The sequence below is a fragment of the Cuculus canorus genome, chromosome 4 (assembly GCF_017976375.1).
Source record: "Cuculus canorus isolate bCucCan1 chromosome 4, bCucCan1.pri, whole genome shotgun sequence".
Taxonomy (NCBI): domain Eukaryota; kingdom Metazoa; phylum Chordata; class Aves; order Cuculiformes; family Cuculidae; genus Cuculus; species Cuculus canorus.
The window spans coordinates 57681215-57700422 of NC_071404.1; the positions used below are offsets into that span (position 1 = coordinate 57681215).

At 40.9% G+C, this 19208-nt stretch overlaps 1 protein-coding gene across 6 annotated transcripts in view; it reads left to right on the forward strand.

The window, feature by feature from the left end:
- Positions 1-18512, forward strand: part of CSGALNACT1 (chondroitin sulfate N-acetylgalactosaminyltransferase 1) — a 47397-nt gene extending 28885 nt beyond the window's left edge. For 5 of the 6 annotated variants that reach the window (XM_054065256.1, XM_054065254.1, XM_009567045.2 and 2 more), the window contains 8 exons: positions 27-283; positions 1945-2866; positions 10197-10413; positions 11626-11727; positions 12503-12681; positions 13105-13199; positions 16279-16360; positions 16740-18503. In XM_054065256.1, coding sequence (XP_053921231.1) covers positions 2233-2866; positions 10197-10413; positions 11626-11727; positions 12503-12681; positions 13105-13199; positions 16279-16360; positions 16740-17023 — 1593 coding nt within the window. In that variant the 5' untranslated portion in view covers positions 27-283; positions 1945-2232 and the 3' untranslated portion in view covers positions 17024-18503. Of the gene's footprint in view, positions 1-26; positions 284-1944; positions 2867-10196; positions 10414-11625; positions 11728-12502; positions 12682-13104; positions 13200-16278; positions 16361-16739 lie in introns of all 6 variants that reach the window. The other variant, XM_054065258.1, reaches the window with a different exon arrangement.
- The last annotated feature ends 696 nt before the right edge of the window (positions 18513-19208 follow it).

Genomic DNA, 19208 nt, shown 5'->3' on the forward strand with positions numbered 1-19208 from the left:
CTTTGACAAGGTCCTTTACATTACAGGAGGCCAGCTTTTATACTGCATCCATAGGAAACGTCTCCACTACAGCCTTTCACCACACAGGAGACAGACTGAAGATACAGGCAACTGGCAAATGTGAAAGCAATGAAGACATGTTCTGAGGTTGGCAGCGCTTTTTATAGTACACGCATTTTCTGGGAAGGGCATAAGAAGGGAGATAAACAGGAGATGGTTGTGGCAAGCTGAGAAGTAACTGTAGCAGACCAAGATGTTCTAAAGAGAAGATCACGGCAAAAAGGTAAGGGCGCCAACTTCATCCTGTCCTTTTTCCTGCTGCCTGAATATTTTCTTCAGCATCAACGATTCTTCCTCTGAAAATGCTGACATTTTCTGGACAATCCTAAAAATACTGTAATAGCCATTCAACGTTACTCTTAGAAAAATACAGTTGTATTTCTATAGCTCACTCTAGCTCCCTCAATTCCTACTCTAAAAATCTTTTTTTTTTTTTCTGGAAGCTCTGCAGACTGATAAAATATTGATAACAGTTCAAAGATCAGAAATACTTCTGCATAACTGCTGTATATAGAGTAATAATCAAGTCATGGGGGAGGGAAGTCATGTAACAGTTGATAAGCAGTCCTGGAAAAGGCTTTGCCTCAAGACTAGAAATAACTGAAAATTATTCTGAAATTCTTATCTTAGATAAATTGTTTTTACTTAAGGGTTTGCCAGAAAGGATGTATGACTAAATGGACTATGAATCTCTGTTGTCAAAAGCAGTGTCATAATGCCACGCATGTGTCCAAGGGGAGAGCATCAAGGGGTTAATCCGATTGTGTGTGAGTCTAACAATGCAGAATCAGAGTGTAATCTAGGATGTTACTCAGCCTAGGCCTAAGACTACTGTCATTTATGTAAATAATGAATTTCCTTGCATCAGCATGGATTTGGGCCAAAACTGAGAGATTTTGAAAATCCCACTGGTACTGTTCTCAGCACAATTCTTTTAATGTAGTTTACAGAAACATCAGTATACATGTTCTGTCATCTAATTTTTCTTCCCCATTTCTATGTGTACTTGTGGAAGTCTTACTGAAAAAGTAATTCCACAATTTAAACTTCTCTTATTTTAAAATATATCTAAGCCAGCTTTCCCAAAACTTTTCTGTGGTCTTCCCTCCTGGGCAGAGAGCATATGTGGAAAACACGGTGGTATTGCACAAGACTTTTTATAACGTTATGAGAAACAGAAGAGGGCCTTAAAATGAGAACATAGTGTGCAATAATGACAGCCTCCTAGATGGGAACAAAGCTTCCCTTGATTCTGAGTAAGACTTGGTCTAAGAATTCCTTAAAAAATCTAGTTATTTTTTATTTATGTGAGCATCTGATAGGGCATGTCAAACAATGTTAATTACAGCAATTGGCCTTGATAACAGTTTCTAGTTGTTTATCAAATTTCAGCTCCAGATCAGGCTTCATATGTTCAAATGGGACCACATTTGCCACATGGCGCTTTGGAAAAATATGCCTGGAAGCTGAAATGTACGCAGTAGCTGTGGGACTGACAGCCTTCAAAATCTGAGTGCTCCAAGAGCTGAGAACACTTGAAGGGCCATCATTGCTCAGATAAACTGAGGACCTTAACATCTCACAAAAAAGTAGCAGATGACAACTTCCTTTTCCCAATTTCTAAAGCATGGCAGACTTTGAGGCCTGGACTAACTTTTCATTGGCACTGGCACAAGTGATGTTATTAAAATTAAATGCATGCATGCCGGATTTCTCACATGAAGGTCTTGGCACTTCTTGGTTCTTAGCACAAGCACTTCACAACTCTGAGATCTACTAGGGCAGTTGAAAAAAAGAGGTAGATCCTTAGAACACGCAATCGTTGGGACAGAATGATCAAATTCTAACATGCCTGAATGACTGTCCTTGTCATTTGTCTTTCAGGTCCTCAGGCTTCATCAGCCACCAGCTGATCACATTGCAGCAGCATAGGTGTTGCCATGAGGATCAGGAGGTGTCCTGTCTGCTTCGCAGCTTGTCTTTTGGTTGTGCTGGGTAAACACGAGAGAGAGCCCAATGTAGAGGCAGAGCACATGTTTTAAGAGAGCTGACAACGCAGTTCCTGCACATACATGCATCCATGTAAGAGTAGCCCAAGTCCAGAGGCCTCTGTGGCACTGCATGGACATAAGAACTGTTGCATGTGTGGGGTTAGACTCTGGTTTTTGAGAGATGATGCTCCGAAGAGGATTTATTCTATTTCTCCCCCGACTTGCAGGCCTGCTGGTGGTGGCCTGTTGCTCAGTATCTATTGTTTATATGTTGGCTTGCACACCCAAGGGTGACAACCGGCAGCTTGCTTTGCCCAGGGTACACAGTCCGACTGCAAAGGAGGGATATGAAGCTATTCTGCAAGAGCAAGAAGAGCAACACCGCAACTACATCGTCAGCTTGAAGAAACAAATTGCCCAGCTGAAGGCTGAGCTCCAGGGCAGGAGCAAGCAGCTTAAGAATGTGCAGGAACAGTACCCAGACCCCTTGGACATTCGGCTTGACCACAGTAACCCAGAGAAGGCCCAGGCTAACCTGTTGGCTTTCCTCCATTCCCAAATAGACAAAGCAGAGGTGCACAGCGGCATTAAGCTGTCCACAGAGTATGCAGCCGTGCCCTTTGAGAGCTTTACCCTGCAGAAGGTGTACCAACTGGAGACAGGGCTGACGCGCCACCCAGAAGAGAAACCTGTAAGGAAAGATAAGCGAGATGAGTTGATAGAGGTGATCGAGTTAGCTGTTGGGAGTTTGAACAACCCAGAGAGGGATGGCAATGCAAAACACCGCGTATACACAGCCTCTGACTTCATTGAAGGTTTGTATGCAGACAGCGTATTAGAAGGTCCACATAGTGCTGGTGAGGGGTTCCTGTGTGACTGCGTTGCTGAGGGAGATGGGCGTTATCTCAGAGCATAGATGTCTGGGATGGTGTTAGTGCTGTGACCCAGTGATGCTGTCTCAGGCACAACTGCAGAATGGCAGATTTCCTGGGGAACAGGACTTTGTGACAACAGAGCCTGACAGTCTCTCATAGGGACCACCAATGTGTGCTTACAGCTCTCTAGTCATGCGCTTGCCTCAGAACTGACAAAGCAAGGAGTGAATGGCCAGGCCACAGTCACAGATCTGTTACCAGCGTTAAGACTGACAATTGCAGTTCAAATCCAAACACCAATGTCACCTGCACAGCTCTGCCAGAGTCAGAGTGGCAAGACAGCTTTTGAGGAGAGCAGCTGTGGAGCTCAGTAACTCAGCCCGGTATCACCTATAACTTCAAATGACTAGGAAAGCGTAACTTTTACGGGGTTTCTCCTATACCAGGAGTGGTGCACTTAACCCTTGGATTCTGAAATGAGCTAAATAGTCTTTACCCTCACATGTAGCATTGAGGCAGTAAATGTAGATTTTTTAAGTGCCACTTCTAACAGCAACCAGTTTTTACTTTAAGTCTTCTGTTATGAAATTGAAAGTGCTTCCTTGTTTCCAGTCAGGCTGCTTTTTCCCAGCCAGCCAGAGGCACCAAATGTATTCCAGTTGTGATGTCTTTGTGGTTGATACTCTTTCAGGTTAGCCTTTGCTACATGGCAGCTCTAAGTTAAAAGGGCAGGAACATGCACAGCAGAAACGTGGTATAAGACAAAATTTCACAGATCTTGTTTCCAAGGGCTCATGACTGTTTCTCATTCAGTAAGAGAGCTACACTTCTCCTTGTGATATGACTGTCCTTATTTCACTTCATAGGAACTGGCATGTTCCCTGCTCGCTGTTCAATTACGTTGTCTGTAAATGAGATTTAATCCACAGCTAACCTAGCTGAATCTAGTATAGGAGGAAAAACTTATCTTCCTCATCTTCCTCTCATGTTTGTGCTGCAGACTTAGAGGTCATGTGGGAAGGATGCCTACGTTTTACAGAGTGACTGCTCTAATGTGCTGAACACAAGCCGCCATGCTCATCACTAATCATTAGTGGTTTTGCAGTGGATTGTTTTCTTTGTCTAATATTTATTAATAGGGCAGAGCAAAATGCATCCTCCATGTGATGTGGGCAGCTATTGCTGATGTGCAGTGGCTAGTCGTTCATTTCCACTGTCTGTATGTGTTTCTCTGGCAGTCATGGTATTGACAGACAGTTGGTTCTTAAGGCAATGACACAATATACTTGCCAATTGGGTAGGTGCCTCGCACAGAAGGGACATGAGTTGTTCAGAATGTGGAGAACTGCTTGAGGCAGGTCCTGTCTCCCAATTGGTCCAAGTACTTCCTCTGCACCAGCCAAATTCCTCTTGCTCGGACATGGGACCAGGGAATAGACAGGAAACTGGGAAGTGTTGCTGGCTGCCAGCATTTGAATGCATCATGGAGCTTCTCCCTTCTCTTTGTTGTTCAGCTTATAATTTAAAAATATATTTGCACTGTTTATTATAGGAGCTGAACAAGCACTTATGACTGGCACCAGCTCTTTCATGGGGAGGGAGTAAGGGGAAAGATGTTTCCTCCATACATTGCTTAATATCCCATTAAAGTTACCCTTTTGCATAGAGCCTACATTTATGCACAATCAAAGGGTTTGGCCTGGGTGCCCGTGCTGTCCTCAGGGAAAAAGGCAGAATCTGGTTTTCAGAAGGGCATGGGGAAGGGATGCATACTGCAGTGTTGGCTCTTTGGAGGTTCTTCATGCACTAATGGCCTTGCTGGTTTTCACTTACTGTGGTGAAATAACCCTGCATGTGACTTGGAGCTCAGGAAACTGGAGCCCTCTGTACGGGTCAGGCAGAGCTCAAGAAACCTTCCTTGTGTCCTCCCTTGCAGTGCAGGCCCTATTATTCTTACTCAGCAGTGCGAACCAATCTGTTTGCAAATGCAGGTTTCTGTGCATCAGGGCTGGAAACAAATAGTTGACTTGGCAGAAGATTTCCCTGCAGAGTTCTTTTGGAAGTCTCTGTTGTCACTTGGCAGTCTCTTTTCCCCCATCCTCTGTTCTCTAAGAACGGCAAAAACTGCTGATTAAAGTACAAACAAATCCATTGCTTTGTATAACTTGAGCAGGAGAAGGGAGGACAGAGTTTTCTGTTCCAATTCTGCATTTTAAGTATGGTTTGGACTAAGAACTTGTTTTGGAGACAGCATTCTGCAGGTGCCGCTGCCTATACAACAAGTTAGTAACAGGCTGGATTCCACAGCAGCTTCTAGCAGCAGCTTTGTGCCAATCCAGCAACACAGCAACTGTGTGTGTTGTTACCCAGCCAGCACAGCCAGCTGTTTTCATTTTCTTGAACTCCCAGAGTAGCTGGAGCTTTCTGGGAGACGTGGCCCAGGTCTGTACTGAAAGTAATATGCCTTAACCCTGTAAGCTTTTTATCTTCTGCCTGCTTTAGCAGTAGCAGCACACCAAAGCTGTAAGCATCTCCTGTGTTAAAGGTGGGGCTGCTGCCCTCATCTTAAGGTTGAGCAAGGATGGGTATGTGCTGAAAGAAAAATCAAGCAATTGGGATCAGAAACAGGATTCAAAAACTGAACTGCTGCTCAGTGAGGCTTGTGTCTTTGTTTCTGCCCTATTCAGCAAATCCTTTGACATGTGCTTTTCTCAAACACATTGCTGATGTCAAATCTGACTACAATTGAGTCATGCAAATTAATCTTGTTTTCTTGGGCCTCTTGTGTCGATTTTGCTATTCTTGTGGGTGACTTCTGGTACCTGCTATCACTTTTTCCGTACTAGTTCATTGCTAACATATGCCAAGAGTCAGGGGTGTGGCATGGTGGAATAAATTTGATGAGGTTTTGTATCTCTTTCTCTTTTCCAATTTATGCCTTTATTGTCTTTGCAGAGGGAAAATTTTTCTTCAAACACTCCTTACATTTAAGGAGAAATGTTTTGTCTCTATGGCTGAGATCTCTTGAAGTAAGTGTTGTATCCTTTGCAGTTTCTAGACAGAACCACTTGTGTGGGGGAATTAGACTGTGACCCTGGAACCTTACCTCTGAGCTAAACTCCTTCTCAGCAGATCTGCTGTTACATGAAATTTGGATAGGATTCTCAAATAGTTCTCCTTCCAGTAGTAATAGCTGACACATGGTGGAATTTTCCATTTTTTCTTATTCAAAACTAAGAGAACCGCACCTTCTCCCTGGGGCCTGAATCGTATCCATCTGGCTGCAGCTCTGCTCTGCTTCTCTCTTCACAGAGGCTTGTGGGTTCTTCAGCTGCTATAATCATCCCCTCTCCTCCTTATTCCTCTCACTTCTATACCAAGTTCACTGTTTTTTTGCCACAAGCAAGAAAAAGTAAGAAACAGCATGGAAAAGATCAGAAAATTCTGTGTATTATAAGTAGGGAAAGACTGCTCTGTTTCCAATAGAAAACCAGTTGCTCAGTGGGCAGAATAATGGGTCTGGTCATTAATTTATGTAAATAACAGCTGAGCTGAGTAGATTTGGAAGTCATTCATTTTCTCAAAGATGGAGATGATAATTTGGAGACTGACAAGCCTGAGTGGTGTTTTCTATAAGTGAATGTAATCACTGTCTGGTGATACTATTTCCCAGCAGGAACAGTTCCAGAAAATGCCTGTCAAATATGCTGTATCATAAGTTTTCCTACCTGAAGTATGTGGCTGTCTAGTGACTGGAATTTTAAATAAGGTCTCAGAGACAAATGAAGAGGAGTAGATTTGCTTTTGATAGTGGACTATCTGATGCGATTTTGCCTTGGAAGCTGATTAGGAGAAAGGATGATGCTTTTCCTCAAAAGATAAGATGCTTTACTTTACTGCATATGAAATGGGAAGACCACTGTAATATTGAGTTAAAATGGGGACAACGAATGCTGATAAATCGTAATATCAATTCCTACAACACCTGACATAATACAAGTAATGAACATGAATCTAGGGTGTATTCTCGTCAGTGGAAGGTCTGAAACCTGCAGCCTGTGGAACTGAGACTAAAGCTGTAATCCGCTCAACAGCACTTTGTGAAGATTGCATGGCTGTTTGCTAGTTACCAAATCCATGTAGATGTCTGAAACTTCTTTGCCTGCCCTGCTGAACGAAGACTTTTCATTTCTTTAAAGAGCCCTGGGAACTGCTGCTCTGAAGATGACACCTACTGCTCTTTAGTCAATCAACCCTTCAGCCCAGGTCTTTTTTTGCTTCTCGCTTGTCCTTTTCCTTTATCTTAAGGCCAGTCTCTTCCCTGTCTGAAAGTTCCCGTTCCATTTTTCATACTAGGTTGGTTTCCAAAGGCTTTGACTTTTCTAACCCTGCCCCTGAAAGGAATGGGGCATATTCAGAACATAGCTGCTGTAATGGAAGCAATAGATGGACAACTAATCTTTTATCCATAATGAATATCTAGCCTTTCCAAGGTTTTCGCTTCAGGAGCAACCTTTTCTGGAAAAGATTTTTTGTTTAACTTTTTTTTTTAATCTGCTTCCCCTCAACCCTTGGCTCATTTCTTAGAATTGAGGCTGCTTTGAGATATCTTTCTGAATCATGTAAAAAGTCCTGATGACGCAAATGAAGTAGTACCTTTGGAAATGAAAATATCTTGTGGAAAGCAGGATGTTCTGCTGGGTGAGTCCTCAGAGTGACTCAACATTCAGGCTCATTTCTAACACTCACTGACTGTCCTTGAGTAAATCACTTTGTTCACTGCTTCTAAAAAAAAGGTACTTAACAGAGGAACAAAGAAAAGGAAAACAAGTGGTTTAAATATACATCAAGAATAACAATATTTAATTACATGCACTAAGCTTGCATACAATTACCTTCAAGATAAAATGTTAGGTTTATAAATTCTTGGATTCCCATTTTGCCTTCGCCTAAGCTGCTTGTTTTCAGCTGTAGTAGAAGTCCTGAACAAGAACAAAACTGTTGCATTAGAAGCAGTTTCTCTTGTGTGTGTAGGTCTAGAAGGGACCCCTTGGATCACAACATGCATTCTGCTCTAAATGCTTCTTGTTTATTTGGCAAAGCTTAATTTATTCCACAGATGTAGTACATATTTCTGGAGAAGAGGAATTTGTGAGGGCTTTGTTTCTTGGCTGGAAGAGAATGTAGAAACAAATGCTTTAAGATGTTGCATCATAGATACTATTAAATTAGTTAATTTAAATTAGACCTTTGCTATTATGAAAATTGTCACTTCATTATGTCAAACACAAAACAGCTCTATCTTTTTCTCTCTGCAAGTCAGATTTTATTTAGATTTTTATTTAGCTTAATGTCAAAACTCTACCTTAACCTTCCACAACACAAACTTCCTTGGCAAGACCTGTATTCAAAACCTGCCTGAGTAAATAACGATACCCAGCAATACGCTTGGATCATTAGCAGACTTTCAGCAAGAATTCACAGGCTGAGATTTCCATTCTCTGGCCACCAGGAGGAGGAAATACAGGGGCTGTTAGGTCACTATTAAAATGATCTCAAGTGCAGGCTGAAGTTCAATAACAGAAATACTTCATGTTCTGCACCTTGGGTGGACTATATAGAAAAAGCAAAGGGGAGTCAAAGGCATAGCTTTAAAAGATTAGCAATAAAAGAATGATGGAGTTTCTATCTCACTAGCTTAATCTGCTATGCTGGAGTGAGAATTGGAGCATTTGTTGAATCAGTTTATATTAAAAATAAAACATGAAGTGAATAACAGATCACTGAATCTGCATATAGTATCAACCAAATGAAGCGTTCATTAAGAATAGGACACAGTGATAGCAAAGATAAGACAGTCCATGGAACTCTAGCCAAATAAAATCATACCTCATTAATCTTTTGGATGTTCTGGATATACTGATGTAAAAGCCACAATACAAGATGAAGAGCTTGTGTCAGTTTTCTGTTCAAAGAAACCTTTGACCCAGACTTTCAAAAGAAATAGAGACAGAGCTGACAGTCTATGGGTTGGATGCACAGTGATGCTACACATCAGGGAATTACTAAGATTTTAATTAAAAAAACCCATTGATTTGGTCAAACTCTTCTTCATAACCAGATGGAGAGAAAAAAAAAAAAAAAAGAAGAAACAAGCAAAGTAGAGGAGTTTTCTTCCAGACAAGTTTTCCTTGTCTCTGGAGTTTCTGCAAGAGATGAAAGGCAATGAAATTGTACTTTTCTACTGATGAAGTTAAGATATTTACAGTGGTTTAACAAGTAGTTAGGATTAGCATGTAGTTATTCTTTCTTAAATCTAGTGGGTCTAACTATGAAAAAGCTTTATTTCAGTATTCACTGTAGGGACTGAAGTGTCATTCACAGTGGGTAAAATCTATAGCCTTTTTGCCAACTTAAGCTCACTTGAGGTGTCAGAATAGTGTTTCAGTGGTGCACGATCGATACTTTTGTAGTTCACTCCAGCCCTCAGATGAGACCATCTTAACTCATCAAGTATGTTAAAACTTCATTCCATAATACATACATGCTTGTTTGAATTAAATATCCTTGAAGACTATCTAATACAGTCTTCAGGACTCTGTCCTGGCTCCAGCTTCTGACAAAGTCCATATCATCATCCTTGCGGACCATTACTCACCCAGCAATGGGCATCATTGCCTCAAAGAAAAGAGGAGTCTCTTGAGCATTGAGTAACAGGACAGTTTTGTCCTGATAGGCAGTAGGTGAAGCTGATAGTTGTTGGGGCCTACTTGCACAGGTTTTTTTAGGGGATCTTTCCAGAGAACCTCTCAGAAAGTAGGATATGAATGTGTTCATTGGGACATTGCTTTTCTGGGAGGTTGTCTAATCACTCATGCTGCAGAGAGGCAGGCTGCCTTTCGTGGTCTCTGCATCACCATTACCATGCGTGCCTGCAGTGTGCAGTTGGAGCAGTCTGAAAAATAAGGACACTGTGTCTGCTTAGTTATGCTGAGTGTGAGCAATTGGTAACCTTCAGGGGTTTGTAACTCAGCCAAGCCTAGGAATGTGTCTAAAGGAATACCAAATAGCTCCTGCAACCCAGGGCTGTGTCCCTGCCAGAGTCACAGCCTCCTGCAGATGGTGGTGGGTTGCATACTGGTTTAAAAGTAAATATCTTATGCGTCTGCCGCCTTTTCAGCTTAGGTGTGACACATGGAGACTGCATCCATTATTTTTTTCCTCAGGAGCCCAGTTTTAAACCAAAATCTCCTCTCTCATTTTCACACAGGGATCTACCGCACAGAAAAAGACAAAGGCACATTGTATGAGCTGACTTTCAAAGGAGACGCAAAACATCAGTTCAAGAAGATTGTTTTATTCCGGCCATTTGGACCTGTAATGAAAGTGAAAAATGAAAATGTCAATATGGCTGACACACTTATTAATGTCATTGTGCCATTGGCCAAGAGAGCCAGCAAATTTCGGCAATTCATGCAGAATTTCAGGTGAGTTTCCACTCCAGTGCTGCATTTGCTTTTTCTTCCTTGGAAAGAAAGGTGCAATTTCAGGAGTTATCAAGGACTCAGTAAAAATCATGCTACTTTTACATAACATTTCATTTTACTACTAGAAAGTTCGTTCTGAGATTGTAGAGACTGTAGGATGTTTGGTTGCCTAATGTGTTGTGATTAGGAGTAAAAACAATTACATTCCAGTCATCAGAGTTTATGATTTGCATGTACCTGGCTGATGTGTCTCAATCTGTTTTTTTGGGACACATGGGACTGTGGCAACATAAGAATTTCATGCAATTAGTCCAAAGGAAGGGTTCTAAGGAAAAAGGGAATTAGTGCTCCCAGACACATTACCAGGCCCCGTTAGGGAAAAGATTAAGGCAGGAAAAGGCAAGGAGGAAATGTTTTTGAACTTTCGGGACAGTTACTTTCAAAATTCTTTTATTTTTCAGCATAGAGATGATGTTTGGAGGGAGAATTTAATTGAGAGGTAGCTTTAAATAGCTACCAGACTGTGGTAGCAACAGATGCTGACTCTTACAATGGGATTTGTTTTGCCTAATTACAGCCATCTAAAAATAGGCTCCTTGTCTAAATTAGCCATCTGATAGATGCTTGTTTTAGAATGGGAGAAATCACCCTCTGGTCATGCTGATCTCTCTGCTGATTATAGATGAACTCCTGCTGCCTAAACTTTATGCAAGCGAGGCATGATGTCTAGCATTAGTTCAGCCTGATCCTGCCTTCAGGCTACTGGCTTGATCTCTGGTTGATACTTAGATTTTAGTTAATGTTTCTTAACAAAGCGCCAAGGATCTGAACTCTGGAATATCTGTTACAAAATAAATCAAGATGAAGACTTAGGGTGTGTTGTATAGCTTCTTTAAACTCCCCCTTCTCATATTCTCCTAAGTGCTAGATTTGTTGCCTGCCTGGTTATTCTTCCTGGGGCTGGATGCCGTGTTTTAAATGTCCTCCTGTTAATATAAAAAACACTGCTTAGAGATTTTTTCCTAATGTGCTTGAAAAATAGTCTTCTATCCCATGTGACAGGGGTAGTCACATGGGACAGGAGCCCCATTGTCAGAACAAGGATCTCTGAACGCCTTCCAAGATTGCCCTGCACTGCCTGCACCAGAGGGTGCAGGTTATTGAAGAAAGGTGACTTCTGGGCCAAGTCGCAAATCTGTCTCTGTTCTCTAGGGAAATGGGCATTCGGCAGGATGGGAGAATTCACCTCACTGTAGTTTACTTTGGAAAAGAACAAATGAAGGAAGTCAAATCAATACTTGAAAATACCTCCAAGTAAGTCCCTGAATACCTGATGTGTGCTGTTAATACACAGTGATCATACCATGAATTGTAGACTAGATTGGTGTCCAAAACCTATAGATGTGCCAAAATGTTCCAAACTGCATTGGAGAAAATGGTTTTCTTGCTTCTGTATCAGATAAAAATGGTGTTAACCCGACAGTCCCATATCTGTAGTTTTGTGATGTTGGTTTTTAGCAAAGCAGATTTTACTAAATTTACCTCAGTTCACCTTTCTTTCACACTTGGTGTCTTCTTTAGTGCTTTTGAAAGTGTCTTTAACTGTTAGGACTGGAAGTTGACCTCCAAAGGCAGGTGCAGACAATTTCAGTAGAGCACACAGGAAGCAGATGCTTTTGGCCAAGTTTAGTCTATTGTGTTTGCTTGCATAGCTGCTTTTGTCAGATGATGTGTAGCTTTTTTTATCATATCTATATGGGAAGACAACCCTTGTATAGATACAGTAGTATGACTGCAGGTGTTTTGTTTGCCTACTAAACATATTTTTGTCCATCTGAGCCTTGTTGGGATTTTTGAGATCTGCTCAAAGAATGGCTGTGACAGGAATGGTAACATAGGAGTACACAGGTCAAGCTCTGAATGTATTGGAAATCTCAGGACTCAAAGAGAACACCTCTTTCCTCAAACTGCTCTCAGAACTGTGATAATACAGATTTCTAGATTAAATGTTCCACACTGGGTTCCTGCCCTAACTAGTATCAAGAGCTGGAAGGACAGGGTAAGCTGCTGAATATTTTCCTTCTCCTAGGTCAGCCAACTTTAAGAACTTCACCTTCATCCAGCTGAATGAAGAATTTTCCAGGGGCAAAGGATTAGACATTGGTGCTCGATTTTGGAAAGGAAACAATGTTGTTCTCTTTTTTTGCGACGTGGACATATACTTCACAGCTGAATTCCTAAACTCCTGTAGACTTAACACACAGCCAGGTACTGCTACTCTTGAAATGCATTGTATTTCAACAGATTTTTACTTATTGTGTAACTGCCTTCTACAGAATATTCTGGCATTTCATTTGGCAATGAAGCTGCTGTAAATCATTCCTGAAACTTAGAGAACTATTTAAGACATGTATAAAAATTCCATTGCTTGTTGGCTTTTGAAAGATTATAACCCTCCTGCTCCCACTGTGATTGAATTTATGCCTTCATTACCCGCACTTTCTGGAACAGGACCTTTTTTAATTCTATCCTCACATTCACATTCTCATGCAGAGTGCATCGGCTCAGTCCAAAACTAGTATGGCTTTGTCTGGATTTGATCTGGCCTGAACAGCATCTTTTAAGAGGCAGAAGTGTGTTTTATACAGCATTTAAAATAAAAAAATAATGATAACCCATTGCCATTTCCAGGGAAGAAGGTGTTTTATCCTGTTCTCTTCAGCCAGTATAACCCCAGTATAATTTATGGCCACCATGATTCCATCCCACCTTTAGAACAGCAGCTGGTGAGTACATGCTTCTCTGAATGTCTGCTTTTATTAGGACAAAGCATTTTTTGAAGGTTTATGTGCTCCTGAATAGCATTTCCCTATTCCTTGCACATGGTGACCACCACACAGACAAAATTAAGTACAGCAATCACCTTACTGTAAGTTCTGCACTTAAGTTTCACAGGAAAATATCCTGGTACTGTTTATGTTAACCCTTGTTTGATGTTGTATACATGGAACCTAAGAATTTAAACTGTGTCTTCTTCTCTGCCAGAAGGGATTTTCTGATTAGTGAACAATTCCTCCGTGGCACGCTGTCTTGGGGTGACAGTCCCTGATCTTGCTCTTATTTCTTCCCTGCATTGAATGGTTTCTTTGCTTGCATCTTGCAGAGCTGACATTTGTAAAATGCATAGCTATCCTTACCGGCATCAATGAAAACAGAATTCCAGGGGCTGTCACAGTTATTGCCCACTTACTTGAACAGCTATAGTGGCTTTTCCCATCCTACAGTTCATGATGATGCAGACAGTGTATTTTGAAGTGTACCATGTTGTCTCGGAGTCAAATGATATGCTTGGAGCTGTCCCTTCTGGCTTTAATCTGGCACTGATATAACATGGCATAACTGATATCCATCTCACCTGCTTATCTTTAGTGTGAGAATAAAAGCATTATTTCTAAAAAAACATTGCCATAAGTCATACAATTAAAATGTGTAGTTAAACTCAGGAGAATTTCCTTGATGAGGAGGAAGCTGTTATGAGGAAGAAGCAGTGCACCGAGGTGAGAGGTTCACATGAACGCTAGTGGCAGAGCCATTGCTTGGCACTGCTGCAGATGCTGTTCTCCATTCTCTTGTGCTGTGACATTGCATTGTCTTGAAGCTGAAGGAGTGATAGAAGTGGTGGCTTACTCTTTATGTACCCTCTCCACTCTTGCTTCTTTCCACAGTCAGCGGGTCACAGTCCACTCCCCACTAGCGCTAGAAAGTGGGTGAATTTTCAGGTTGAAGCATAAGCAAGCTATGCAGCTTCATCCAGTTCCTCTGAATCAGGTACCAGGCTGCCACAGCTGCTGCTCTTACTGCCATGCACTGCACCTGTCAGGGCTCCTCCTATCCCAGGCTGGACACTGTCTCCAGAACGTGCCAGCTTTTGTTTTTGTTCTTGGTAGGTAAGAATTAGGGGTGTTGTGAACCTAGCTGAAGAATCTCACTGGTGGTCTGAGTTCAGTCTTCTGTCATGACTACTCCCACCTTGTGCCATCCCTCTAGAAAAATGAAGAATGAGAGCTTGAAAAGGCCACCCAAGATATTTTAAAATAGGTTTTTGTCTGCTGCTCCCTGTGTTATCCAATGGGTAGTCAGAAAGTCTTTTGCTGAAGAGTTCGGAAAACTCTTTCCACTGTCTTTGGTTTTTTGGGGTTTTTTTTCCTCAGGGGAAACTTGTTCTGATAATACCATGGTATTCATATTAGATCTTTTCTATCTGATGAGAGCCCATCAGGGATTCTCAGGCTTGTAAGCACTGTGCTTACAAAATGAACTAGAGTTAGCTTTCAAGCTAGCATAATTCCACAAAGTACAAATATTTATAGCTAATATTTGAATCTTAAAATGTGATGCTTATGTCAGAAGAATGTCTTGATTTAAAGAAGTACTGCCAATCTCATTCTTATGTAGATTTTTATATTTTTAGCCCACATTAGTTTCCAGGCGTGAGGCCAGATCTGTGCCGTTAAAACAAGACAGTGTTAGCACTTTGTCCTTGTACTTGGGCTGGTGAGAAGAAAAAGCCTTCAGAAATCTTTGAGAGAATTTGATTTGTGCAGCAGCCACTTGCACTAATGGCAAATAACGCTAATGCGTAGGAGACGCTTGCTGTAAGGGCATCGTTATGGAGATATCTTGTTATGGTGCAGACCTGACAGATACAATCTTGTTTCCTTTTAATTGGCGTCCACATTGGCTTGGCTTTTTCAAGAAAAGGAGAAATGAGAAAAGAGAGATACCAATGCATGCAGTAAAACAAACAAACAAAAAATCTACTGAAGTGACAAAGGCTATAAAAAAGGGGGAGGCATGAATGAGAAAGCGGGAGGCACTCTTTTGAAAGAGGGTTTTTTTGGTAAAGGAAATACTGTGATTTGTAAATCCAGAGATGGACATTCTGTCTCCTTCTCTTCTGTAACTTTGTCACAAGTTAAGCCAAAGTTTTCCAAAACAGCTGCTAAGCTATAGGTTTGTAACCAGACATTTCAGTGTGAAGTATTACTGACTTGCTTAGAGGATTTAAATACCTGTCCTGCTCCTTGAAACTCTTGGATATCTCACCAGATTGAGTTAGGGCACTCATACACGTGAATTATGACCTTAGGGATCTATACTTGGATATCTGCTTTTCAAAATGATAGCCATGATTTCTCACTGCTTTGATTTTCTACCTGTAATACGTAGTGTTTTAATGGTCCATCTCTTCAATGTGGGCTTCACATTCATTTATTGCAAAGGTTTTTATGGAATATATATCTACCATTTAACATTTCTGGATTTCAATTGTAGCTGGATTTAACAGTTCTGTAATGCAAAGCTATGCTTACCACTTTCCAAATTTTGTTAAAATTAAGGTAATCAAAAAGCTATCAGTTGTGCCATCAGGTAAAAACACTGTTTTCTTCCAAAACTTTTGTGGTCCACAATCCAGATGCCACTATCTGCTCTACAGCAGAGTCTGGCTTCCCTGGTTTACTAGTACGTTTCTTATGTCGGATTTCAGTCCTGCAGAAACTAACAAATTTGGAGGATATTTTGCCTGCGAAGAAGCAAACTCTGAAGAGTGATGTGATATTGCTCCACTTGGTCTGCAACAGCAGGAGTAGAGAGAAATATGATTGTTCTGGATCAGGGCGTTTGTCCGTGGTAGCTAATGATGCATCCTCGTTTTGTGGGGCAGAAACCTGCAATGAGTACTTACAAAAACCGGTTCAGGATCAGCCATGGATTTATGTGGGGAAGAACAAAAGGGCAGTTGCTCCTATTTCTGACCATACTCAGGGACTCATGTGCTGCTCATATTCTTTTCCCTCCATGCAGATTATTAAAAAAGAAACTGGATTTTGGAGAGACTTTGGTTTTGGGATGACTTGCCAGTACAGATCTGATTTTCTCAACATAGGTAAGAAAAATACACTCCAACAGTTCCACCTTTTTACTATAATGCAGAAAATTGTGGTCAGATTTCCTTTCCTTAGCCAGTGTGTATATGCCTCTAAATTGCAGCAGTGATCTGATTAGATGTTCAGAGGGTCCCTAGGTGCCATAGAGGATCCCAGAATGTAAGTGCAGCTCAGTAAAAAGCAATTTTTTTATGTATAAAGCAATTTTGTCTGATGGTGGCAGATTTGAAGCTAAGAAATTTGGACACTTTGATGTCTGCAGAAAACATGGCTATTATAAAGGGCTGACTGGAGCCAGAGAACAGCTGTAATGTAATTAACAGCATTGAGTTTGCTAGCATATGTTTATAGTTTTATTTTGGATTTTGTTTGTGTCAGGTGGCTTTGATCTGGACATTAAAGGCTGGGGTGGTGAAGATGTGCATCTGTACCGCAAATACCTTCACAGCAACCTCATCGTGATCCGAACGCCTGTTAGGGGTCTCTTCCATCTGTGGCATGAGAAGCAGTGTCCGGATGAGCTGACCCCAGAGCAGTACAAAATGTGCATGCAGTCCAAGGCCATGAATGAAGCTTCTCACGGCCAGCTTGGGATGCTTGTTTTCAAGCAAGAGATTGAGACACATTTGCACAGGCAGAAACTGAGCAGTAAGAAGACATGAAGCCAGAAGGGAAAGCAAAAAGCCTCTGAATTGGACTATAGGGTGTTTATGAAAAGAGTTGCTAATGAGAAAAGATGGGACGAGACTGAAAGAGGATGGAGATTCCAGCAGGATGGCAGCAAAAGAAGATGAAGGAAAGTGCTTGTACTTGCCTCTGGGGGAGGCTTGAACACTTGTTGACATTCAAGGTCACAGAGGCAATGAACATTACGTAAATGCCAGTTTGGTATTCACAATAACAAATGGATGTGCTATTCCATTGAAATGTTTGTAAGATGCGTATAGTTATTTAAAGGTTTGACCCTTTGATGGGCCAATAATAATGATTCTTTTTCTACATCTAACCTGACCGATCTAAAAAGGGCTATTTTTGAATAAGTACAGAGCTCCTGCTCTGAGATGGACTTTTGATTGTTAACAATGTTTAAGATGGAGTGACCAAAAATCTTTTCCCCTTAAGGGGCTGGGGCGGGGGGGGCAGCAGCAGTGCACTAGCAAGGTATTCCCGGTTCATTCAGAGACAAGAGGCATCTCAGAAAGTGCTTTCTAAAATTTTGAAAGGGAAAGCCATACCGACGAAGTGTAATGTTTCAAAAATGCTGGAGGGTAGTATTTGTTCTCTTGTGTGGACAGTGAACCAAAAGCAATGAGCCATGTCTGTATCACAAGAATCATATGGTGTATTTCTGCTTTAGAATACTGTAAGTATCTCAAGATTTATTTTTAAATGAAGTTGGTTTTGCTTGGGAATTATTTTGTCATACTTCAGGTTTTCTATGTCTAGCCTTAGTAGGAAATACCACAGTCTTGCACCATTTGGAAAATGCACTGCAGGTCTGTGTTTCCTGTGGATGGATAGTGGGTTCAGATAAGTGAAGTGGTTTTTCTACACACCCTGGTTGCTGGAAGGCAGAAGCTTTAGCATACTGAAGAAAAGGAAATACATGTCACCTTGCAGTACTGATTTTAACTGGAGGCTTTAAACTCCAGATCTGATAAACATTTTCTGACTTTACACCAAAGTATTCCTTCTAAACCAAATATAGGGTCTTGCCCAGGGCATAGCAAGCTTTTTGTAATGACAAAATAAATTTTTGTTATGTATTACTGGACCCTGAAAATTCTCTTATGATAATTATAAATGCATCCTAAAAAAATAATTTCCTTCTTAATAGATATTTTCCATTGAAATCATTGAAAGCATGAGTTATTGCTTTTATAAAGCATTTTCTTTTAATACTGACTGATATTTGTCATTTTAATATTACTATCAACAAAAACTTACATGAGCTTGGAAATCTCATTTGCTTACCTAAATGTTTTTTCTCCAACTGATCTCTTTTTTTTATAGCTTTAGATTAAATCAAGGCAGACTGAAACTAGATTGTAATTTGGTTTTTGGCTTGTAAAAGCTTGAGGAAGAAATATGCAAGATATCACTAAACAATAAATAAAATGCTATTTGTCATGCCACTGTATAGTAAGAAGAGAGCTTATGAACCTGTTTTAAAAGCATTTGTCAGAAGAATCTGCAGACGGAGACCATGCTTGTCTAAGTCACTTCTCCCTTGACACATTTACATGTGTTTGTCTTTTGTTGGATGCAAATGATCTGCATTGCACTTCCCTTGCAAATCACCAAATGTCCAAAACCACTGCAAAAGTACAAAAAGAATAGAAACTCTGTATGCTTAAAAAAAAACAACCCCCAAATATATGACTCACTCGCCATAAAAACTTCAGCAATGATTCAAGCAGGTCCTCCAAAGAACCCTTTGTTCCCAGAATACGTAATAAATTGATTGTAAAGGGCCTTGTTTTGATGCAGTAACTTTACAAATATTATGCATTAGGAAGAGACAGGCATAGCATGTTGAACATGTGAGAGCTGTAGTAGCTGAGCTTCTCCAAAGTGATAGCTGTTCCTGCAGTCCCACTCTACCTGAATTTGAAACCGGGTGATGTACATTATGAAAGTTTCATAATCATAACCTGCCTCAAGTCTAGCCTCAACTATTTCCATGATTTTTTTTTTGTTATCTTTCCTGAGGTTTCCCTAAGCCACCAGCAATTTAATGTAACATTGAAGTTGGCCACGTTTGGAGAGCAGGGCTAGATCAGATGATCTCCAGCATTCCCTTCAAACTTGTATTAGTCTCTAATTCTAAGCACTGGGTACCTGTAA